The sequence below is a fragment of the Equus asinus genome, chromosome 11 (assembly GCF_041296235.1).
Source record: "Equus asinus isolate D_3611 breed Donkey chromosome 11, EquAss-T2T_v2, whole genome shotgun sequence".
Lineage (NCBI taxonomy): Eukaryota > Metazoa > Chordata > Mammalia > Perissodactyla > Equidae > Equus > Equus asinus.
The window spans coordinates 22,287,871-22,313,548 of NC_091800.1; the positions used below are offsets into that span (position 1 = coordinate 22,287,871).

The 25,678-nt window shown below is 44.3% G+C and overlaps 1 protein-coding gene across 1 annotated transcript; it reads right to left on the reverse strand.

Moving 5' to 3' along the window:
• Positions 1 to 284: 284 nt before the first annotated feature.
• Positions 285 to 23,002, reverse strand: LOC106830967 (thrombospondin type-1 domain-containing protein 1). The gene is given in 6 exon segments (XM_070520583.1): positions 285 to 1,589; positions 1,591 to 1,943; positions 7,686 to 7,844; positions 15,537 to 16,502; positions 19,485 to 20,327; positions 22,865 to 23,002. Coding segments are annotated over 5 exon segments (2,565 nt in total). The 5' UTR covers positions 19,543 to 20,327; positions 22,865 to 23,002; the 3' UTR covers positions 285 to 560.
• Between the last annotated feature and the right edge of the window lie 2,676 nt (positions 23,003 to 25,678).

The following is a 25,678-nucleotide window of genomic DNA, read 5'->3' on the forward strand; positions in this document are numbered from 1 at the left end:
GTATCACCATTCCTAGGTGCATGGTAGTCATAAGTGACTTCATCAGCCAAATATGAAACTGGTTCAATACTGCCCCTGTAGGAGTCAAATTCTTATGCATTTACAACTTAATAAATTACCATTCAGGGTTGTATTAGCAAGTTTGCTTTGTTCCAGCCCTTTTATAGTTGAGACTCCCAGATTTCTGTTTCAGGTTGGAATTGGCAAATGAACTTTTCAAAGCATTTCATCCTCACAAGTCACATCTTGTCCTCTTTCACATCCACATGAGACACCAAGCCCTATTTCACTCTTGTTTAAATTCTATTATCATTGTTATTAGGAATAAACCAATAGAAATAGGATTACAAAGGGAAAGGTTCAGGATAAATAACTTCTTCCTTATAAATTCAAACACAGGTGCACACACACATGCTGGTCTGTGTGAGTTACTTCCTCCCCACATTCTGTCCTCCTGCACAAACAGTTATACAAAACAGTCCGCACAACAATGTGAGCAGCTGGTACCACAACCTGAGCAAAGGACCCCAGTTGTGTCAAGTCTCAGGCTGACTCTTGGTCTAGATGACCAGCTTCTCCACGCTAAGAGTACTTGTGGTTTCATCCTCTTCATTTGACCCAAAATATCCCGGGAGGTCCAGCATCCTCTGCTCGGCTTCAGTGAGGCCGAATGATGTATTGTCGTAGAAGGCGAACTCGGGGTGCGCCGGGAAGCTCTGGCACTTGTCTTTCCGACATTGAGAAGGGCTCAGAGGACTGACCCTCTGGTAGCTATCTTTGGGGGCAGTGGGGGAGGGCTGCTTCCTTGAGACACTCCTGTGACTGGGGGACGGTCCCCGCCGAGCTCTGTGAGGCTCTGTTCTCTCGCCTCCTGCCACCAATCCCGCCTGACGATCCCCTAGGTCTGGCTTCCTGGTGGGCTGCCCCAAGGTGTAGGATTTAGGGAGGGGGCTTAGTGGACCAGCGGTTCCACCTGCCCCTTGGAAATGGTCCAGTTTCTCAGGAAGCGCGGCAGCACCCCGACTCTGAGGCCTGAACCTGTCTTCTGCCTGGTCCCAGGTCCGCGTCCTAGAACTGTAGGCGGGGGCCTGCCGTGGGGTCAGGGTAGACATGCTCCTCTCCCTGAAGGGCCGCGCCTGCTTGGTCTCGTGGAAACTGGCTGTCCTCCGGAAGTGGGAACTCCTGGGGTGGCTCCGCTCCGACAGCCCCCCTCTGCTGCCCACGTGCCTCATCTGGGATTTGCGGATCACGGTCTGGCTGGGGCTCACGGCACAAGTGGCCTGCGAGACCCCGACATCCAGCCTGGAGGGAGGCCTCTCCCCGGCGCTGACCGCGGGCTGGTCCAGAAACGGGGATTTGATCCTGAACTTGTTTGCGGCAGCTTCTTCCGGGTTCTCCAAGTCTAAGGGGGAGACGGCGGCGGCGGCGTCGATGGCCGTGTCTGTCAGGGGGCTCTGAGACACGTGGTACACCTTGGTGGTTTCTGTCAGGCCTTTCTTTTTCATCTCCTTCAGCTGCTGCTGGGCAAGGCGGTAGCTGAACAGCGGTGGGATTATCTTCTGCGCGTTGGACTGGAAGCTGTCACTGCCGGGAAGCGTCGTCCTCGGGAGTGGCCGGCACGCTGCGCCTGTAGGTCAGAGGGATGCCCATGTCCCCCGGGCCCCCCACAGGCCCGTCACCCCCATCCGAGAAGCTCCCGCGCTGCTCGCTCAGCTCGCAGATGTTCTCCTCATCTGAGTTCTTCCGGAAGCTGGGCGAGTGGAGGGAGTTGTGCCGAGCGGGGGTGCTGCACTTGGGGGGGCGGCCGAACTTCCTCCACAGCGTGATGAGGACGGTGGCCACGATGATGAACAAGCACAGCGAAATCCCAGTGACCGTCACGATGTTGTTGGACTTCACCGGGCCCTGCGGCTGAAGAGGAGACGGGCTGGATGGCCGGAAAGCTACAAAAAAGGGAAGAACAAATGTATTCTCTAGTAGTGTTTTCTCTGGTGGTTTTCAGGTCTCTGAGAGGCTTTTCTAAGAACAAAGATTTCTGGTCCCACATCTGCATCTCTGCTGGCAGCTTAAGCCAAACTAAGAAACAGAGACCCATGTAAGTGAGGTGACCAGATAAGCCACACTTAAGGTGATTCCTGGACTCGGGGGCTCCTGCTGACGCTTGTCTCACATTTTTCACAAAGAAGTAGCATGAGGAAAGTTTCAAGGTAAAATCTAGGTTTTTGCTTACAATGATGTAAACATGGGATATCTGTAGTTAAATGTACCTTTGAGATGCACGTTGGAAAATTCCTACCAAGTATAAAACTTGAAATGCAAAATAATTTAGGTAGGTTGTACCTAAATTTGCACATCTCGAGAGAAATTGATAGGTGAAAGAAGATCTTCGGTAATACAACAGAATTCATTCCTCCCTTCTAATACCCAGGAACTGTCTTTCCTAAATGTTGAAGCCTCTGCTTTCTCATTCCTCTATTTTCAGCTGTCCACTTCCCTTCCTCCCTTCCAAGTGGCCTTGAGTTTTCCTCTTCTTCTCTGCTCTCTCAAACTGGTTTGTCCCACAGTCATCAAAATGTTTCAGCAAGGCTCAGAGGCCAGCGGGGCCTCAGGCTGTACTGCCACCGAAACACCTGGGAACCTGAGACCACCTAATGCCACCAGGCCTCATCTCCCTTTCCTCCGTGGTCACTGTCCTCCATTCAAGCCCTTCCAGTCACCTGTCCTCTCTCTTCTTGCCTACTCTCTTATCACCACCAGCTCTCTGCGTCATCTGCTAGACCCACACTCTCCCACTCTCTCCTCTCCTTTCTACTGTACCCTGTGGTAACCAACCTCCTCCACATCCGGAATCTCTCCACCAAACACTCCCTTTGCCTCCTTGCCTTACCTGAAGACTGAATATCCTGCAGGACACAGCTTCCCCCTGCCCACCCTCTTGGGTGGAAGCTGTGACACATACTTTATAAGCAAACAGGGCCAGAAGTAGGGTGTATCCTGTCTCCTCATTCCTGACTGCCATTTTCAACCAACTCTTTCACCTCTGTATAAAACTTCTACTCTTTTGATGCCCGTGCCATCCACCCAAACCGCCCCCGACTCCTCCTTCAACTCTGTTATCTGCCAACCTCGTGGCAGCCATCAGTCACTAGTACTTGAGTCCTACTGGAGTCCCAGTGCTTCAGTGTCCATCCAGCATGTCATACCTTTCCGTTGTCTGCAGCTGCTCCTCTTCTGAAATCTTGAACTTCACAGCCCACTTTCTGGCTGTATCCTCCCCCTCCTTCACTCATGATTACTACACTGGGTATTCAACCTCACTGCAACTTCAGATTCCCCAACCCTTGCATTTTCTCCCAATCTGCCAGCCACCTCCTGGCCTCACTTCTCTCCCTACACCCATGATCCATCACTTAAACCATTCTCCTGCCAAAACCTCAACTCTCTGGCCACTAATACTGAGCTATAGCCCTTTCCCTGCTCTGCAGCAAAAGTCCATCCCTAGATAAATCCAGGAATGTGGGTGTGGGAATCCCAGCAGATTCTCAGCTGCTGCACCCAGGCCCTGAGCTCTGGTGGAGAAAATAATGCACCCATGCAGGCCAGTGCCTCTACGCACTGACAGCGCCCAACCTCGGCTGCCCATAACTCCGTCCATGGCTCCCTAAGCAATTCTCTCTTCCATCTTCCATTCCAATAAAACTGCCTCAAAGTTTCACCACTTTCCTCACGCCCCCACCTAATCCCCTTCCTTGGCAGTCTGCTAGGTCACAAAAATAGACACCATCAGGCAAGTACATTCCCAACTTCTTCTGCCATCCTCTCCTCCCCCATAAACTTAGCAGCAGGCACATCTCTATTTACCTCTTTCTCTATGGAATTAGTGGGAGAAGTCTCTTCTTATAAAGCAAGTCCGCCCAGTACTCTCTAGGCCACCCTTCTCCAGGGGGATCGTCCCTTGGTACCAATTATCTCCAGCTTCTCCTTTGTGCAGCTCCACAGAAACATGCTCAAGCTCTTCTCACTTTGTAAAGACCTTTCTAGAACCCTCTCACTACTGCCATAGCTGTATCTTGCTCCTGGTATTCCCAGCCAAGCTTACAGAAAGAGGAGTCCACATTTGCTGACTTACTGCTTCCACATCGTCGCCTCTGGCTCCTGCAACCTGTCCCCAGGATTCCAATGAAACGGGTCCTGTCGAGGTCATTAATGATCTAATAGCCAAACGACAAATGCAAAGGCGCTCTGTCCTGATATTCCTTGACTGCTGCAGCACTGGTTACTGTCTTGACACTTCCTGTGAGTTTTTCTCTTCTTGGTTTCAATGATAACATTCACTTAACTAACTGGCGAGAAGAACATGAACTTTGGAGCCAGGGAGATCTAGATCTCATCCTGGCTGCAATAGCTCTGCTCTCTCCATCAGCATCCCAGACACCTTCACCTCCACATGCCCAAGACTCATCCTCCTCCCCCCAGAACCCCCCAGTACGATATGTCCAATCTCAACGGCATGGCCCTGCTGTCCATGCAGTTGCCAGTACCAGAATCCTGGGTTTCATCCCTGATGCTTCCCTCTCCATCACTCACCACATCGGAGTCTTGGAATCCCTCTCTCCTCTGCATCCCCACTGCCAGTGCTTCATTTCTTACCTGGGTTAGTGAAGAACTCTTAACAGGCCTTTCTGCTGCCACCCCTACCCCTTCTGATTTATATTCCACACTACAGCCGAGAGATCTCTCTAGAATACAGGTCCAAACCTTCACAGCCCCTCAGAATCTGTCTCCTGCCTACCTGTCCAGCCTCGTTTTTACCACTCCCTCCTGACACACTATCCTCTAGCCACATGAAACCATTTTCCATCCTCTGGGTCTCTTAATGTGCCACTTTCTTCCATTGCCCCCTTTGCTAAAATTTCCCTTCTCACGTATTTCACCTGGTGACACCTACTCAGCTTTCAAACTTCAGTTCAATCATCACCTCCTACAAGAATGGAGGTGTTCCCAGCATACGTTATCACCCCTGTAAGCATCCATAGCAAGCTGTGGATACCTTCATCATTGTAGGCTCTCTATTGTACTGTGTATTGTGCCTGTTTATATGTCTGCTGAGCTACTATATCATAAGCCCCTTCCAGACAGGGACATGTCTTATCCATATATTCCCAACCCAGTCACAGTAACTTGCACATAGTTGATACTCAATAAATGTTAGATTAATTAATTGATTCATTATTAAAAAGGTAACTGCAAAATGATCAATATCCCACCAGACAGAACGTGGGTACAAGTGCTATTGGATCCTCCCACTCTTGTATTGAACAAGATGGACCAAATTAATACAGAACTACCCTCAGACTTTGGCACAAAAATAGCCTTTCAAAGCCAAACAAAACTCTAAACTCTCAACCAAGTGAAAATAGTTGAATGATGACAGACTTGATTGCTGACTCATCACTTCTTCCATCTGCAGTGGCTGCTTAGGTCAGTGGGTAGCAGCATTGCTCCGGTACATTATGGAACCCCTTACTTAGCTGTCATCTCTGACTCTGGCTGGTTCCCTGCAAAACTATGGCTGGAGGAAAGCCCAAAAGCTGCGGACCTCGCCCATCTCTGCCTCATCTAGCCTTTCCCCCTTCACCAAAAGTGATGGAGATTTCCTGATGCTAAGCAGCCTGCAAACAGATCTTTACATTTCCAAAGAGTGGAAAATAGGTTGAATAGGAAAAAGAGAACACTTGGAAGAAATGACCATTTTTACCAATGTAAGCATTTAACTGAGGACCACTTAGAGTAGAAGTAGGGTACCTGCAGCACTTACCCTTTTCACTAATTTATAATGTACAAATTTCTAGTTCCCGCCTGGAATTAAAGAGTTGAGATGCCAGAACATGAAATAATACCACATATCCTAAAAATGATTGCAAATTCCAGGCTGTCGGTGCTTCTAGAAAGCTAGACTGGCTTGGATATTAAGGCAATTATTCAAGATAGGTAGCTTAGTAGATAGGTGTCATATCTAGGTCCCTGCTTTCTAGCTTTATGGTCTCGGGCAGGTCACTTACCCTCTCTGGGCCTCCGAGTCCTCATCTGTATGTGGAGATCATGATGTACCTACTTCATATGTGCAAGGCACTTAGAAAAATGCCTGGCAGGCAGCAAGCTCTCAAGATTTGAGCCCAACATAATAATCCTTACCTCATAGAATTATTGTGAGCTGTAAGTGAGCTAATGTATTTAAAGTGCTGGCACATAGCAGATGGTCAATAAATGGTTGACACTGCTGTCACTTCCAAGGGTGCAGTAGAAGCCAGTGGCAATTAATTTTAAGTTCATCTTAGTATTATGGAACTCTACATGGAATATCTTAACCCGATTCTGTTCTCCCAGAATTGAGAGGAGCAGGCATATGTGGAGGAAGTTATACACAAGGAAGGAGCTGTGGAAAGTGAAGAGGACTTGAAAAGAGCAGACAGAGAAGAGAGCCTTAGACAACAGCATGAGACACAACTGGAGAAAGAACAATTCAGGGTGGGGCCCAGGGCTTATGAAAGAAGAGGGGCAGGGTGAGGGCTAGGAGAAGAGCCTGGGCCTGAGGCTGTAATAGGAAAACCCAGAAGTGAGGATATCCTCAGGATGCTAGAATAAAGAGAACAAAGCCTACAGTATTGGTTGGAAAGACGAGACAGCAACAATGATTTTCTAAGGCCACAGGCCGGGACACTGGCCAGGATGTAGCCAGATGCCTGTGGTTTTGGCTAAAAGGTGCTCTTTAGCCAAAAGTTGTGTTGGGAGCCAAACACAGAAAAACACCTAACTTCTCCCTGTCCCAAAGGGAAAAGGAACTAGGGATGGTTTTTTAACCTGGAACTGGACAGTGGAAGAAGGCAGGACTTGACAGAATGACTTTATCTGAGAGTTGGGACCAGAGCAAAGGCCAGCCAACTAAGTGGAGGGCTGATTGTATATCAGAAGGTGGGATGGTGTGTGGGACGAGCAAGGAGCCTTTATTACTATAACCTATGCCAAATGAATGGGATGCAGCTAACTAAGTCATGTGAGCATCACATCTATGGACCATACACATCACTTATTGAGCATCTACCAGTGTGTACCTTCAAGATGCTTAGACGATTAAGGAAAGGTCAGTCTCCAGGTGAAGGAAAGATGAAATCTCCCCACCTTCTCCTCCTGGGTAGGGGTGGTATGGAATACATGTAGAGCCATTCAAGGGACAAGACAAGCTGTCTTGCCTCGTTCTGACAAATAACCGTCTGTGTGGTCCCCTAGGGCTTCTCTGGGATGATAAGGAGAAGAAAACTTTTTGAATGTTTTCCCACAGTTTTGGTGGGGAGAAGTAACAAAACAAAAAAGCTCTTGGGAAGAAATGATCATCCCACCCATTTTTGTATTTTTAAAAATTATTTAATATATCTGAAGTTTTAAGTTAGATAGATTTCCGTGTCATTTCCTGATCTTCCACAGTGGTAAATGCCCTGTCATCCCACTGGCCAGTTACTCCCAGTCATAGACACACTAAGGAATACAGGGTTAGTACAGCCAACAGCAATAAGAGAACGTTAATGAGTCCACCCCCGAACTCAGACTGGTGACTTTCAGGCAGCTTGGGTTCAAGAATCTCTCAGATGGAGGCTCTGAGGAGAGACTCCTGAAGGCAGAATACCTACCAGCACACTCCTCCAGGGAACACAGGGAGGTCTCCAAGGACATTCCGGGGCAGCCAGGTCTGGAGCGGAAGGAAGTCAGGCACACGCGGCGACGCTCTCTGACACCATCCCCACACGTGACACTACACTGGCTCCACGGCTGCCACAGTCCCCAAGTTTCTGCAAGGACATTAGCCATGCTTTTAATGCTAGTTCATTTGAGAATCAGACTTTAACTGTACCCAAATGAAGCAGCCAACTCAAATCTCAGGTCTTGAAAAGTCAGTAAATAAAAACATTCCTAAAGATGTGAAAAAGCTGGAAAAGAGTGTTGCTCCTACCCTTAAAACAAAGAAAGGCTATATAATCTACAAAACACTAACCTTCCTAGAACCCCACAGAGGTAAGATCACAGGGCCACCAACTAGCCTGGAATATAAGGAAAGACAGGATGCAAACACTGCTTACCTGGGGCAGACACCAGGCCTCATATAAGCTGGTGAGAAGTCATCTAAAAATGTAATGAACTGCTAGAGGCCTAGTATGGGCTAGCATGGGAATATAGGACCCCTGGGAGCCACATATGCAGGGGGAATTTGTACCCATTTGCAGGCTCTTCCCGGATCTCAGCAGATGCTCACAAGGACTGAGAGCAGAGAAAGCCTCCCTTGTGATGGAAGCCCAAGCAGGGAAGGAGCAGCGCTGTGGGAAAGACACAGACCTCACCCAGACCCTCCTCCACATCTGCTCTATCAACAAAAGCCTCGACCACTGGGGACAAGGCAGCAAACCTTGTAACTCTAAGAGCACCGGTTGAAACTCAGTGCCACTACGGAATGGAGAAGGAAGAAAATCCTTCACCCTGGAAAGGAGCAGACAATATCCTGGGCCCAGACTATGAGAGAGCTTCTAGCACTGGGGAGGGGCAGGATCATCAGGAAGGCCCCATCACTGAGACTTTGGGGCACAGCACTTGCCTGAGACTAAGGCTGAACTGGAACAAGAGGATGCTCTCCCACACCCATTGCCCGACCCCCATGCTGCACCAGGCCAGCAATTACCACGTATCAAGTAACAACAGTCTACTGCTGAGGCAGGGGCAAGAGTGACAGGAAAACCTCTCTGATGTACAGGCTCAAGCCTAAAGCTGAGGGTGCAACAGAAGCATGGAGAAAAACCCTCTGGCAACCCAACTCCTACCCTAATCACAAAGTAACATTAGAAAATTTTGAACTCTGTCATGCACTGAAGGTAGCCATAGCAACAGCAAAAGCCCAAACAGCCCCAATTCCTTACCACATTGACCCAATCCCCACACTAAAGGCCTAGCAAAAACAGGGTATGCCCATTTCCAGGCATAAATACTATCTGTCGGTGTCTACAATTCTAAAAAAGATGTCCAGCTTTCAAACAAAAATTGTGAGATACACAAAGAAGCGAGAAAAAAACCATAAACCATCTAGAGACAAAGTAATCAAGAGAACCAGACTCAGATGTGACCCAGATATTGGAACTATCAAAGAGAGAAGTTAAAATAACTATAATTAATATGTTAAAGACTTTAGTCGAAAACATGAGCAAGATGCATGAACAGATGGAAAATTCATCAAAGATTCATAAGCTTAAAAGAATCAAATGGAATGAAATGAATAGCGTGCTAACAGAGATGAAGAATGCCTTCCAGAGGCTCACCAGGAGACACGACACAGCTGAGGAAAGAAGCAGTGACTCTGAATACAGATCAATAGAAATCACGAAAACTGAAACACAAAAAGGAAGAAAAGAGTGAACAAAACAGAATAGAATACACAAGAGGTCTGCGACAATATCAGATAGTCTCTTATACAAGTAACTGTAAAATAGCAGGAATGTATTATGTGTTTATAGGGCATATAAAGTAAAATGTATGACAACAATCACACAGAGAATGGGAGGAATGAATTGGGAGTGTACTGTCACAAGACCCTTACACTACATGTGAAGCAATATAACATTATTTGAAGGCAGACTGAAAGCAATTAAAGATGAATATTGCAAATTCTAGGACAACCACTAAAAAACATTTTAAGGTAGAAACAATAAACCAACAGTCTAAAGTAAACCATAAAAAATATTCAATTAATACAAAAGAAGCCAGAAAAAAGGGGGAAAAGAAACAAAGAACAGATGGAACAAATATAAAACTACCAATATGGTAGATCTTGGGGCCGGCCCCGTAGCCGAGTGGTTAAATTGGCACGCTCCACTGCGGCAGCCCAGGGTTTCGCTGGTTCGGATCCTGGGCACGGACATGGCACTGCTCATCAAGCCATGCTAAAGCGGGGTCCCACATATGCCACAACTAGAAGGACCCACAACTAAAATATGCACCTATGTACCGGAGGGCTTTGGAGAGAAAAAGGAAAAATAAAATCTTAAAAAGAAAAAAAGCTGGTAGATCTTAATCCAACCATACAATGATTACAGTAAATATAAATAATCTAAAGACACCAATTAAAAGACAGATTGTGAGACTGGATAAAAAAGCATGACCCAACTACATGCTGTTTAAAGAAAATACCTTAAATACAAATACATAAATAGGTTAAAAGTAAAAGGATGGAAGAAGTTATACCTTGTGAACATCAATCAAAAGAAAACTGGAGTGGTTATATTAACGTCAGACAAAGTAGATGCCAGAACAAGGAATACTACCAGGGATAAAGAGGGACAATACATAGAGATAAAAGGGTCAATTCAGCGAGGAGACTTAACAACCCTCACAAGACCAGAGCTTCAAAATACATAAAAAACACTCCCCAAACAGTCATTATTGCTTGAGAAATGCAAACTTCTCTTGCAAGCATAGGTGCAACCACTCCCAGATAGAATAACTGAGTAGTCCCCTCTTAAAAAATAATCCTAATTGCCTACTCTATCAGCACCCATCCAACCCCAAGACCCATCAGGTCACGCCAACACTAGGCACCAAAACAACCTCTGCATAAAAGCCCTTCTTCATCCTTTATGAAAAAAAACTCATACCGCAGTCAAAGGTATATAAAGCACTACGAAAACATGAGGAGAACGTGGAGGGCAGAGACATTCTCAGGTGAGCCAAGTGGTGCAATCTTTGGAGTGAGTGACTCATGGAATATGAGTTCTTCACAGCAATTAAAAGTTTCTGGGATCTTCACAAGAGTGGGAGCATTACAAACCAGTATCCTGGACTCACATCAACTGAGGTGTGGTAATTATGTTCCACCCAGAGGTCCAACTGAACACAATATCGGTTCTGTGCCTCCCAGATCACACTGCAGCTCCTCAAAGGGTAGAACAATGAGCCGGCTTTGTCCTCAAGCTTCAGAGCTGTCCAGACACTAAGCCCCCAGTGCTCGCAAAGCTTTGGGACTCTCATAATAAAGTCTCTCTAAGTTAAAGTATTATGATTTATTTTTCAAATATCTACTAGGAATTCCACTACTGTGAAATCTAAATTGAAAATTAAGTCAATGTATAGTTTATCCTTCCCTTGTGCTCATATTTAAGACCACAAAAGGGAGAATTACAAAAGCTGAGAATCTTTCTGTTATTCTTTCTTAACTCTGCCTTTACTTTACATAAATGTAATTTATTTAAATACTGAAAGTCATTTGTCAAACGGAAAACAAAAATTTCATTAGTAGGTGCCAGAAAAAAATGAAAGTTTTAATAAAAGCTTGAATCTTAATGTCAAAAATCTCATTTTGAAATGTTGTGTCCTTTGCCCTTGAAAGTGAAATCACAGCTTATATGATAATCAACAATGAAAATAAGCAAACATTTAAGCTACGTTTTGTCTTTTTATTTCCAGATCAAATTAATCAAATAAGAAACACAGGAAAACATTAAAATAAAGCAATGGAAAAATTTAATCAGGCAAATAAAAAAATGCCTTAAGTAACTCTATCTGTTCCCTGAAGATTTCTACTAATAACTTTGAGGGAAATACTTGGCAAAATGGGAAGTAATTAAATAACTGTAGTTCATGTTTTAGAAATGAAGAGCAAGATGACCAATATTCCAAATAGTCTTAACTTTATGAATGGAAGGCTGTCTGTTTTGTCCTGTTTAGATGTCCACACATGCGTTCACACTCCATAACAAACCTGTTTTGCCAGGATAAATACCTTTCAGGCCACTCGAGAGGATAGTAATTCTGAATGAGCAAAATTTTTCTGGAATAGTAGAAGGGAGATTGTTTCCACCCCAAGACTATCTGAAGGAACGCAGCCTGTGAAATATTCACATCTGCAAGACATTTCGCTCAAAAGACTAAGGTAACTAAACAAAACATGCTGATAAGAAGATTCTACTGACATGAGTGAGTAGCTACAAGCAGCAGTAGGAGCAAAGTCTCCTGGATAAGCAGTTCAGATTTTCTGGGCACAGAACAAGGCTCACTTATATTGGACAAATCATGCTTCTGCCTGGGCCAGTGGACTCCAAAGTGAGTTGTATGTCGCTCAAGGGGGTGGGCAGCACAAGACGAACCCGTGAGAGGAGGAGGAAAATATTAGAACATTTTTTTAATCTAAAAGCTTTATATTGTTTAATACATGGATTGACAGCTGATTATATGGGAGGCACCATAGAATAGTGGTAAAAGCAAACTGTCGAGCCAGTCTAACCACCAGTGGTGGTTTAGCCACTTAACCACCATTGACCTTGTTCAAGTTACTTAACCTTTCGGTGCCTCCACTTCTGCACCTATAAAATTGACAGTATAATAAACCTAACTCATAGGGCTGTTATGAAGATTAAATGGGTTAATATTCATAAAGCACTGAGACCAGTGCCTCATGCAAAGTAATCACTATATAAATGTTAGCTTTATCATGTCACATGGTCACATACAGCACGTCAGCTGTCCTAAAGGGATCCCAGAGGAAGAGGGGGAGCTGCACTGAATGAAAGGGTTTTACTGGTTCATTGACTTTCAGAGAAGTGACGAGTATTACAGCATCCAAGGGTCTGCTTACAGGGATTTTTAAATTATATTTTCTAGTTTTAGGTAAACTAACTCACAAAGTAGACAAGTGGCTTAATCCGATTTCAGCAAAGGATTAAAGATAAAACCATTATCGCAAACAGCTACAAATAAGAACAAAATGACAGGGGTGACAGCACTCCTATTCTTGGTAAAAAGCTCCTGTTTAGTCATTAGGAAGGAAAAACAAGATCATCTATTCGGAGAAACAAAAAGACGGCCAAAAATGTTAAAATATCAAGAAAACTATGTATTAAATATGTACAATTTTTGTCAAAAAATAAGTAAAAAAATAAAAATATGTGAATATGAATTTATACCCTCTATCAATAATAATTCTCAACTCAAATATATATATTTTTGGCCTTGAGATACAGGGTCCATACTCCCTATCTGAAACTCTTGGGGCAGATGTGTTCAGAATTTAGAATTTCTCAATTTCGATTTTTTCAAGTTATTACAGTGCCTGTGCTGTATATTACTAACACTCCCCTAGTGGGATCTCAGGCAGCATCCCATAACCAAACGCATTAACATTTCTGCAGAGAAAAATATAAACATTCACACTAAATAGGATAAATGAAAATCATAAACAATCATTTTTGGCAACATCTATTATATATTTGCTGTAAATCGTTATTTACACACTATCTTCAGGCCCCAAGGAGACAAAAATCCATAGGACTTAGTGATTTATTATTCATAGGAGCTGAAGGAGAAGAGGAAGACGCCTGGGTTTCTGGTTTGAACAATGAGATGGGAGGTGGAGTCCAGCACTGAGGAGCAAGATTAGGGGGTAAGATGATGAATCCAATTCCAGGTACATTGCTTTTGGGGTACCTGGGAGCCATCTGAGGGGTGACAGCTATTCAGCAGCTCTTGGATGCAGGGGAGAGGCGCCAATCTGGAGTCGTTGGCCAGGACAGTAATCACTTAGGAAGTGTGTGAGGAGTAAAACAATGCAGAGGTCCAACACTGAAGGGATGAGAGGAGGTGGTGGAACTGGCAGGCAAAGGAGACAGCCACGGAGGTAGGAGGTAAACAAGGTGAGTATGAGGTCACAGAATCAAGGTCAATGAAGATACGGAGGTCTGAAAAGCACCCCCGGATTTGGAGACCTGGAAGTCGTCTGCTGGCTGCTTTAGTGACACCATTTTCAAGGGAGGGGTGTGGGTTTCGAGTGGGTTGAAAAGTGAATGTGAAGTGAAGAAATGAACCCCAAAGTGTAGGCAACCTTTTCAAGAACCTGGACTATGAAAGGAAGAGAGAAAGAGGGTCTTAATTGTTGGAGAACCAGGGGTTGAGGGGCGGGGTCTGTTTTGTTTTTAGATAAGAAAATTAAGTACATCTCAAAGTTGATGGGAATGAGCCAGTAAAGAGGGACAGTTAAAGACAGGAGAGAGAGAGGATAATGATTAACACAAGTTTCCTGAAATGAGCGGAGAGGCTGGGATCCACAGTGGAGAGGAGGGTTGACCTTGTACCAGAGGAATGACACCTCTCCTCCGGTGACAGCAAAGAAGGGGGAGAGGATGGGACGATGCCTGTAGGTCTACATAGATTTCAGTGGGAGGGCGAGGGAGCTCACACCTGATGGCTTCCAGCGACTCTGTGTGGTCAGAGGCAAAGTCAGCTCTGAGAGTTAGCCAGGGAGTAGGTGAGGTCCAAAGAGAAAGCAGGAGGTCTAAACGAGCTATTGTGGGGAACAGGAGCAGAGCCGACCAGGGTGCCTTACTGGGTGGCATGGTGAACCCAGCTGAGAGGAGAGGCATGACCCACCCACACTGGCCCCAGTGTACTTGGGTGTGACCTTCTCGTCCAGCTTGGGTACAGTGGGCGGCTGGCAGATTGCTGGATCCATGCAGAGCTGGGGTGTGGCCTGGCAGGTGCAACGGAAGAACAACAGGGCAGAGGAGTTTATGGTATTAGTAGGAAAGTGATTAAAGGGATGGGCCACAGAATCTAGGCCAGATAGAGAGGTAAGTGCAAGCAGGGAAGTGGCCAGTGGGCAGGGACAGAGTTAAAGGAAGGGGACGTCTTCTAAAAAGAGAATGTGGGTGAATTTGGAGCAAAATACACTTGGAGTTACAAAGATGGCCCAGGTTTGGGCCATGAGGGGGCACAGGCTCAGTAGGGAGGAAGGTAAGAGCATATGTAAGTGACCCAGGCAATCTCTGCCAGATTAGCCTCTTGCCAAGACCAGGCCTGCACCCAGCAAAAGGGAAAGAAAGGCAGAGGAACATGCGGGGTGGAGGGGATGGTGATAACCCCCTTTCCTGTGATTAGCTAGGGCATTACCCAAAGAATCCAGAATTTGAAGAAGTTTAAAAATCTTGCCCTGTAATCTCACTAAACACACTTCCTTCCTCTAAGGAAGGAGATGTACTCAGCTGAAGGAAGACAGAAGTTACTAAACACGATTTGGGATTTAGCTTTGAACTCTGATCGTACCTGCCATGGATTTGCCATGTGACATAATAATATAATTTTTAAAATATAATGTAATAATAGCTAATGTTTATTGGTGCTTCCTATATGCCAGGCACTATGCTAAGAACTGTATCCATTTCCTTCATTCAATTCTCACAACTCTCTGAGGTAGATACTCTTACTATGTCCACTTTACTGATCGGGAAACCGAGACCTAGAGAGGTTACATGAGTGGCCAGCCAGGTCTGTTTATCAGGACTCTTGACTTTTTATATAAGGATGATAATGCCGTTTGGGACATTATGAGGAGTAAACCATAAAAATTATGATACAGTTCATAGAAAATTAAGTTCACTTAAATTCAAAATCATAATTTTGATTGCATGAAGGCATCAATTTGATTTAAAAATTTTTTTTAAAATCTCAATACCAACCTATATTTCTCTGAATTAGCATGCACTCCTTCTCCTTTGTGGAAAAATGGCTTCCGCTGGAAACACCAAAGTCAAAACAGTACTTATTCCTCCCCATGTCAAACAAAGTGCAGTTGAATACTGTTCTCCTCTCTCCCAAGTTCAGGCTGTTTTCAGCCAGTCGAATGATCGCTTCCCCAGGGTGTCTGGGGGCTTCCTTGAAGACGGCGACCACTCCTTGGACAAAGATGCATGGTGGGGGCAGCACCATCACCTCCACCCCAGACTCACATGTGAGTTCCGGCACCATCACTAGTTTGTATCCAAATTTCTGGGCCAGGTCAATGGGTCCTGTGGAGGTAATGACCGAGTCTCGGCCAAGCAGCTTCAGCACCACAGTGACATAGGCTTCAGGCCCCACAGGTGCACAGCCAAACTCAACCCATTGGCCTTGAGAGAGTTCTGTCCTCTTGCTAGTTCTTATCTCCAGTGGCTGTCCCTGACTCTTTCTTGCCTCGGGAAGACTGTTGCTGAAGATGACATCCACCAAGATGTTGGGCTTGTCCACAGGGAACGGGCACAGTGGCTGATTGGTAAAAAGGCCCACCTGGAAGGTACCTTCTGCTGCCTTGGATGTCCTATTTAAGTCAACGTGAAAGACAGGCCATTCCACCTTGGGAAAGGCACTTTTCTCCCACGAGGGGATGGGAGTGCTGTTGTCTGCTGCTTCTGGAGTCATCATGAACCAGTAGTTGCCAGCCTCTTTGAAGTAGAAGCACTCAAACTCGAGCGTCCCCTGGGACTGGTTGGTCAGAAGGTACTTGGTGGTAACAGTCTGGTTGGTGTCAGCCTCCAACAACAGGACAGATACATTCCTCAGCATCCCATTAGCACCATCGAAATAATGGAAATCCACAGACACCGTGTGGTTGCTTAGCGCTACATGGCCTGGCTCTCCCAAGAGGAGGTATTCAGCTTCTCCAAGAACTGAAATGAAATGGTCAGAAAGGGCTTTAAAAAGGTGTTTTGAGCAGGACTATTGGTGCCATTGAAGAAAACAGCATTTTAGACACAAGAGAAGTCTGAACTGAGCCAAGGATGATGTAAAATGATGCCGAGTGCTTATCCTGGGAGCTGGGCACTGTGCTGCTCCCATTCTAAAGGGGCTTGTTCCTACATTTCATCTTTCATGGTTATGTTTAAAGTAACTAATCAGCGATAAATACTCTGAACTCACAACACTGAATAATGTAATATATTTGCAATGAAAATCTACAGTGCAAGAGTAACGACTCTCAACATAAAAATCCAACACCTCACTTTTCTCACTGTAATCAAATTCTGGTGTTTAAGTATTTGGGGAAAATGGATTTACAGTGAAGTGAAAGAAAGCTTGGTTTAAATGATATAATATAAACTGCTCTAGACTATTTAAAATGTAAGATCCCAAATATACTTCAAAGTTATTATTTTCTGATATTCAAGACAAGTACTTGGGCATTTTCACCAGTAAAGGAACCAGTGGCCTTGGTTTGTATGAGACAGAAGTATTTAAAGGAATAAGAAATGTTGACACTATTCTCCAAGGATCATCCAAGGGGTAGAGTGACCATTTATGAAGTAGCCTGGCTTGCCCTTGACAATTTTAATGACATTACAGTAAGTCCTATTGGCCTAGAGAGAAGAGATGACTACTAGCCCACAAGTATCACTCAGTTAGGATCAATCATACCTTCTTAAAAAAGACCTATCTGAGCAGCTGAAGTAGAGAGTGGAGAAAACAGACACACAAGAATCCTTGTTTCTATTTTGAATCTTATCCAAATACATATCAAAGGAGACAGAATTTGGCAAAGTAATAATCAGCTGGCCCATGGTTGTGGTAAGAAATAATTCTAGACTTAAGGGGCTGCAGCATCCTTTTGGTTGAAAAACAACATATGTATGAATTTATTAGTCTTAATATGTATACATAATATAATACAATATATTATATTAATAATAATAACATACACATCCTATATGTCCAAAAGACTCAATGTGTTGTTTGGGTTGGTAGTCTTTAAATATACCTTACATGTATTCAATCAATGATTGTTAGACTCAGCACATGAATATATGGGCACATAAAGGTTTGGGTTTGTTTTTTTTTAATTAGTTCAGCATTTTACCCATTTCTTATTTAAGATGAGGTGAAATAAAATACATAAAACTTGGACAGACCTGAATGCTTGATCACCACTTGCTTGGAAACTGTAATATGATAAAGCTCTTTATTTTCACTTAGTCAGCACAGAAGTTGAGGGATACTCCCCTTTGGATGGAGATGACTCAAGTTTGAGGAAGGAAGCTGATTTTGGAGCAGCTTGGATACTGGTTCAGAGCCCACCTGGTAGCTTTTTGGGAATAGGTGGCTAAAGAGACTGCAGTGCTCACCATAGCCCAAGGAAGGAGCTAAGACTGAGAACACATGTCAGATTAATTTGAATCTGATGGGGCAGGATGGTTCTGAGATGCATTTTAAGATCGAGAGGCATACACCCCTTAGCTAACTAATGAAAGCCTACTGTCAAGGACAGAGATTGGCAATGAGGCAGATCAGATTCTGATTTGATGGGCAGCCAGCTAAAGAAAGAGACACACGTGCTCACTTGGAAATGGAGAAAAAAGATACAGTTGATGGGTACAAGCAGTGGCAAAGAGAGAACTTGCTACTTTACTCTAAAACCTTTGTTTTTACAAAGAAGAATACATTCTCATTTGGAAAACTACAGTTTGGTTGTATCATATCCTGACTACTACAGTACAGTCACAACTCGCTTAACAGTGGGGATATGTTCTGAGAAATGTGTTAGGCGATTTCATCATTGTGTGAACATCATAGAGTGTACTTACACAAACCTAGATGGCATGGCTTCCCACACACTAGGCTATATAGTACTAACCTTACAGGAACGCTGTCGTATATGTGGTCCATTGTTGACTGAAACCTCGTTATGGAGTGCATGATTGTAGAGTGTTCTCTATTCTCTCATTTCTTCTCTCTCCATTCCTTTATTGTATTTAAAGTAACTCATGTCTCAATATAAGCATGTTTTCTTTTAAAAAAACTAACTGGTAGCAACATATTTAATCAACATCAAGTGATATTGATAGAGAAGAAGGGAAAAAATCCAGCTCTATGAAAATATCTCCTTTTCCCTCAGTAGCTTGTGCACTCAACTTCTATGTTCTGCTCTATTTTACACTCATTCAACTTTTATTTTTACATTCCAGTGAGATATTTTGCTCTCAACAATGACAAACATCCTAGCAGATTTTATTTAAATAGAAGACTTTGGTGTCTTTATTTACCATTTCGAAACCAAGGACACTTTTATAATTTTTTGTATGAGGCTGTTACACATAGAACAATCTGTTTTTAAGTCGGGATCAATGATTCTAAAAGAAATGAATCCCAGATTGGTTTTCAGTAAATCAAGCATCTTCTTGTTTAACTAAACTTCTTAAAAAGAAAAGACTAGGGAAGGAGATTCCCCGGACACAATGAACAATATACACTCTGGTCTAATTAAGTGGATATGCCACTGATACGAGACGAGCCAGGATGCTCTGTCTCTTGAATCATAATTTCTTCATCAATTTGAAAACAATTTCCACTCTCATACCATCAACTGCTTAGATGAACTGCTATGAAATATTTCGAAATCATCAAAAGAAAAGAGTATTACATTGTTGAATCTATTGGTTCAGTAGTTGCATACAACTGAGAAATGAACTCTATTTTTTGAGGCAAAAATGCAGTCCCTTAAGAGAACCCAGGGTTGCAAGGATCACAGTCTAAAAGGTACTGCACTGGAGACCCTGCCTTGCCTCCTCCACACAGGGTCGACATCAATGCATTTCTAAACCTCACGCTGATGTTTCTTTGTTGACACCTATAGCATTAAGTATGCTCACAATACTCACCACAATCACAGAGCACCACCAACAAGCGATTTGAAAAGTCTTTCAACATTTGTTTCATTCTGATCAGCAAAATCCCAGGTCTTTGGTCTCCTCATGTCCTTTCTCGCATCCAAATTGTGAATTTTTTTTTCAAAAACACCTGAAACCAGAACCTCAAAAAATGGATGGCTCTGTTCAATGTGATTCATAAAATAGTAATCATGAAATGATAAAACCATTCTAAGAAGTCAAATTTCCTAGTTGGTACTGAAAACAAAATAAGGAGGACACTAATTTTTCCCGGGGAAATGATCTGTAATTCTGCATGTCCCTTTTGTTCCGTGATAGAGCACCTGTTAAGAACATTCAGGTATGCCCAACACCAAGATTGTCTTTGCGAGACAGCAAGTCTTTCTCTTTATAGCACATCCTTACATGGAGAGTTTGCTATTATTTGCTTAATTTCATCAAAGCCAATAGCCAATCTAAATGATACATCTGCTAGTCATTTCACAATGATTAATATACTAAATTTTTGCCAAAGTTTCATTGCACTGTGTAGACCTGCCTTGCTTCCACAAATGGGCTTACCAACACTGTCTCTCTTACACAATTGGTGTGTTAGTAGGATTGCTTCATTTCTTAATGCCTAGGAGCTCCATCAAAACTATCAGACCTTTAGAAAAGATACCCAGGGTATTACAATTAAATGAGAACTCCCTGTGACCCTGAGTCCCTTGTTTAGGGCACTGTAAAGAGAAAACACAAACAACAATTATCATCTTCTGTCAGTCTTCCAATACTTGCCGCTGCTGGTATCCGTCAGGAGACAGACGATTTCATGCGGCAATCTTCCCAAAGCACCTAGGAGGGCAGGAAAGACCCTGCTGGCCTGTGGTTCAGAATGACTTGTGGAAGGAGGCACTTTGATATAAACAGACTATTAGGTGATAGAATAAGATGTAGGGCATTTAAGTGCCACTTTTTTCATACCAAAGTCTAGGAAACTATGGGCTACTAAACATAACCAAATGTATATTTTCTTAATGTTTACATTCCCATTATGCACAGCTAATATATTTTTACTAAGCATATTATATTCCAATATATGTATGTTACATCCCTTTAGATAAGACAGAAATTAATGGAATGTAAAGAATTGATGGAAATAATAAAAAATTCAATGGAAAGAGAACTGGTGTGTCTCCACGAGCTTTTTTTTTTCCTTTTGAGGAAGACTAGCCCTGAGCTAACATCAGCTGCCACCATCTTCCTCTATTTTATATGTGGGACGCCTGCCACAGCATGACTTAGCAAGTGGTGCGTAGGTCCACACCTGGGCTCTGGGCCCTCGAACCCCAGGCCGCTGAAGCAGAATGTGGGAATTTAACCGTTGCGCCACAGGGCTGGCCCAGGAGGTTCCTTTCAGTAGAAATTAGCTGAACAAAGGAAATACTGGACTTCCTCAAAGGGAAGCAGAGATTTGAAGTGTAATTATGCAGATGATTAGAGCTCCCTCCCCTCCCTAACAAAAAAAAGGAAATTCAGTTTTGCTGGAATTAAGCATAGATTGGACCTAATCTTTTCCTTGAGCGGGGATGGGAAACTTGGCCAAAGACAGCAGGTGAGCATCATTGGATCTCCTGGGCAAGTGTGGGTGCTGAGGGCACTTTAAAGACTTCCTTTAAGTCACTGATCCTCAGTAACCAAAGAAAGGAGGAGCAAGGCTGGCCCTGTGGCTGAGTGGTTAAGTTTTCGAGCTCTGCTTCAGCGGCCCAGGGTTTCTCTGGTTCGGATCCTGGGCGCGGACATGGCACCACTCGTCAGGCCATGCTGAGGCGGCGTCCCACATGCCACAACTAGAAGGACCCACAACTAAAATATACAACCATGTACTGGGGAGACTTGGGGAGAAAAAGCAGGAAAAAAAAAAGATAAAAAAAAAAAAGAGAGGAGGAGCAGGTGATCTGTAGCTCCCAAAAGTTGAACTTGCTTCTCCCAAACTGCTTGCTTCCCCATGACAATCATTTCTTAAAGAAGCTCCTAATCACAACTGATTTTGCAATTATAACACATTTTCCTTCTTTGAAAATGACCAGTAAAACACAGAATTGTGTGATAATCTACATTTAGAGCTGAATGGAAATGGAATTATAAAATACACCAGCCTACCTGAAAATCATAATAAGGATGTTTTTTTAAAATGTTCTCACTTTTGAAAATAAATGCTCAATTTTTACCAGCTCAACCATTAATTTGAAGATATTAACAGAACACCCCAGAATGGAATGGAAGGCTGGATAAAAAGCACTACACTTTTTAAAGAAGATAGCATGCTTCTTTAATTTTCCTTTTTTTACACCTTGCTTGCTTTTCTTCCAACGTGTTCCCAATACACTACTGGCTACTTATGTTTGGCTTGAGAATCATTTTGAGAAAAGAAGAACTTAGGTGTATTTCATACACATTTTAAGATACTTCTATATAGCATTCACATACAAAAACGTTTACAGACAAATTTTAAATGTATCTGTTGTGAATATTCTCAATGGCTAACAGCATCATGCCAAGCTCAGATCCCATGTTTTTGCTGAAACCAGCTAAGAGAAACCCCTACAGGGTCTTCACAGCTGCCGAAAAAGAAAATAAATTACGCTAAAGTCCATGGGACCAATGACTTACCAAATAAAAGGGAAAATAAAAATAAGCAAAGTGATTTTTGACCCTTCTGACAACCACGCACACGCTCGTGTGTGTATATATCTAATAATAATATTTATTAGGAGGAAATCCCTAATTCCAAAGCAGCTCGTGTAAACAGGCCTTATTTATATATTCGATCGGCTCTACCCTGGTCCCCCGGGCTGGACGCAGCTTCCCTAGAAGCTGGGCGCTCCCCACCTCCACTCAGCTTTCCAAAGGCCCGCAAGTCAAGTTCATACTTGGAAATCCAGCCCTGCCCGCGTCGCCAGCACAAAGCCCTCTTAAAATGAGGACTGTTCTGAAATGCTTATATCTCAGAGAGGATTTCTTTTTAGAAAGACCCAAACTTGTTCTGAAACGCTTAGCATCCCAACTGGGACTCAACACCCCGCTACCGTCAGCCTCAGCCCCTCGGCCACACCTGCGCCAGGGGAGAGCCGCGCTCGCGTTAAAGCCGGGACTCCGAGATGCGGAGAGGCACACTTTTCCAAGCGCGTTCCTCGGCGGCAGAGGCTGAGCACTAAGAAGCGAAGGCAGGGGACCGGGAGCGTCCAGGGAACGGGAGTGTCCACCTGTGCTTTCAGGCTGCGGGGAGGGAAGGGGCGGCCGGGTCCGGGCGCACTGCCGGGCCCCGGCGGAGCCACCGGGAGCCCTCGCGGCTCAGCAGCGCCCGCCGGATCGCGGAAGGCTCTTCTTACCTCTCGGGACTGGTGGGCGCAGCAGCCCGGGCCGGGGCGAGCGAGGCGACGAGAAGGGTGGCAGGAAGGAGGCCTCAGGGGCCGCGAGGCAGGGCGTCGAGCATCCCGCGTCCCAGGACTGCGCGCCCTGGACAGCAGCGCCGGGTTCCCGCAGCCCCGCCCGGGCCCGCCCCGAAGGCGCGAGGAGGGCGGCACCCGGAGGGCCGCACCCGGAGGGCGGGGGACCTTGGCGAGCGGCCACGTCTGCCCCCGCCCTCTCTGGGCTGCGCATCCTTTCCTGCCCGCGCCGGGCGAGCGCGCTGCTGGACGGGAAACCCGGCAGGAAACGCTCCTGGCCGGCCAGGGCCTGCGGGAAGCGGGTGCGGAGCCCCGAGCGCGCACACACCCGCAGCCCGCAGGCTGGACCTGGATTTTAAGGACAAGCCAGCAGTCTCCCACCAGTTCAAATTCAGTCACTTCCCCAGCGTCATTTTCTTCTGGGGTAACACAAAAGTCAGTCGTTGAAGTGCATAACTGGTGGGTTGTAAACTTGGTTTCCCAAATGTCATCGAAGAGTTTCAAAAGGAAGCAATTCAGGTAAAGTGCATCTTCGTTTTCTTAGCAGCCAGAAATGGTTGTTCAATAAATCAAAAAGAACATTTAAAAAACTCTAATCCGCAAGTGTTAAAGTTGTCTTCTTAAAAGAACACAAGAGGATGGAGTTCACCTTAAGAGCTGTCACTTCACCATTTGCTTTTCTGTTACACAAAATACACCACTTGACAGACAAAACTAACGTGTGGTAGTAGAAATCAGAGCACGGTGGTGGCCTCTGGGGAGCAGGTGATGGGAAAGAGGCACCAAGGACCTCTTGGGAACGACAGATATCTTCTATTGTTTGGTGTGCGATTTACATGGATTTTTTATGCATTTGTCAAAACTCATCCAACTTAAGATCTGTGCATTTCACTGTGTAAATTTTACCTCCATTTTTTTTTAATGTTTTAAAGATTTTTATTTTTCCTTTTTCTCCCCAAAGCCCCCCAGTACATAGTTGTGTATTTTTAGTTGTGGGTCCTTCTAGTTGTGGCATGTGGGACGCTGCCTCAGCATGGCTTGATGAGCGGTGCCATGTCCGTGCCCAGGATTCAAACTGGCGAAACCCTGGGCCACCGAAGCAGAGTGCACGAACTTAACCACTCTGCCACGGGGCCAGCCCCTACCTCAATTTTTAAAACAAAAAAATACAGCATTTGCAGGTCTTTGAATCTAACTTAATCTTTTAAAAGATGGCACAATTATTCAATTATCAGTTTACCAGAGGTACTAAACTTGCTAAGTATTTATCTTGTCAAATAACTAATTCTAGCAGTATTCATTTAATCTACCCAAAGTTTCAAAAGAGGCTTTAAAGTCATTATCCACTTTCACTACCAACAGAATTATCTAGTCCAATATCCATTCATCAGCTCAAATTGGGATTCCTTTTCAAATGCCACAGTCCCTGGCATTTTCAGTTTTAAAAGCAAAAGCTCAAGGCAAAGAGTGGGCTTTGGAGTTAGATACAGCTGAGATTAATTCCAGCCCTGCCTCTGTAACCTTGGGCAAATTACTTAATCCCTCCTTTCCTTCACTATAAAAGGCATATAATAATGGTTATATTGAAGTTTTCTGGTGACTGGGTGAAACAGTCAGAAAGCAACTTGCTCTGCGTTAATCTTTCAAAGACACTCTCTCCCCAGGACCTCAATCCAGGTACAAGTGGCTGGTTAACGTGCTTGGTCATTTCTTAAATAACAGCTTTATTGAGATGCTTGGTCATTGTTGCCTTCATTAGAATTCTCACCAAACTGTATTACTGTCTTTATTGGACAGTTAAAACAGTTTAATCTTTTCTAAAAGAAGGCACATAGACTTGAAGGGAAAAAAAAGCTTTCAAAAGGACAGCGGTATGTTCTTGTCAGTATTGAACTAAAGCTGGCTGTCTAGATATCCTGAATTCTCTTTATGGGTCAGTGACTGGTCTAATGATCTTGTGCAAATTGTGTGAAAATTGTTCACTATCTCAATAACATCCTTTATACAAATGGAGAGATCTTGTATTTCCCTAGATAATACCCTGAGAGAAAAGCTTTAACTGACTCCTGATTATCAGGGCACAAGGAAGGACACGAATTACCCAGTTTTCACACTGTAATAACAAGATCTTACATGTGTGTTAACCTGACTTTTCTGGAGTGCTTCCCACATCATGGATGTGGCCTGTGTCATGGAATTTGAATAAGATAGTGTATCTCAGACAGGCTGAGCCCTGACAAGTCTGGTTGAGAAGCCCCTTGGGAAGAAGGGTAAAGGACTGATTTAGGTTTGTGAGTCAACTCATGGCACATTATAATCCAAAATCGCTCCATTCAGTTAGTACTTAACCAGGATCTACCTTGTACAATCACTGACTTAGGAGTGGGAATTCAAAAGTTGTGTCATATGAAAGTCCTTGAACTCAAAGAAATCCAATTTCTCTATTTTATTACGGCATCAAGACAACAAATAGAGAGCAAGATAAAACACAGTCAAGTATATGAGACGGACAGTAACTCTTAGGGAGTTTAGAAATAGAGCTGTGTACTGGAAACAGATTTTTCTAGAGCAGGTGGGATTGAGCAAAGCATGATTTTGATTAGTGGGGGTAGGGGTGTGAGTGGGAAGAAGGAACGATGGGAAGTCTGGACAGACAAGGGGAAGCGTCCCAGCAACAGGAAGAGGCACACCTCACGCTGTTCCCGTGACCCAATGCCTGCCACCTACTGACCATCTCTTGGTCCTCGTGAGTTTAGT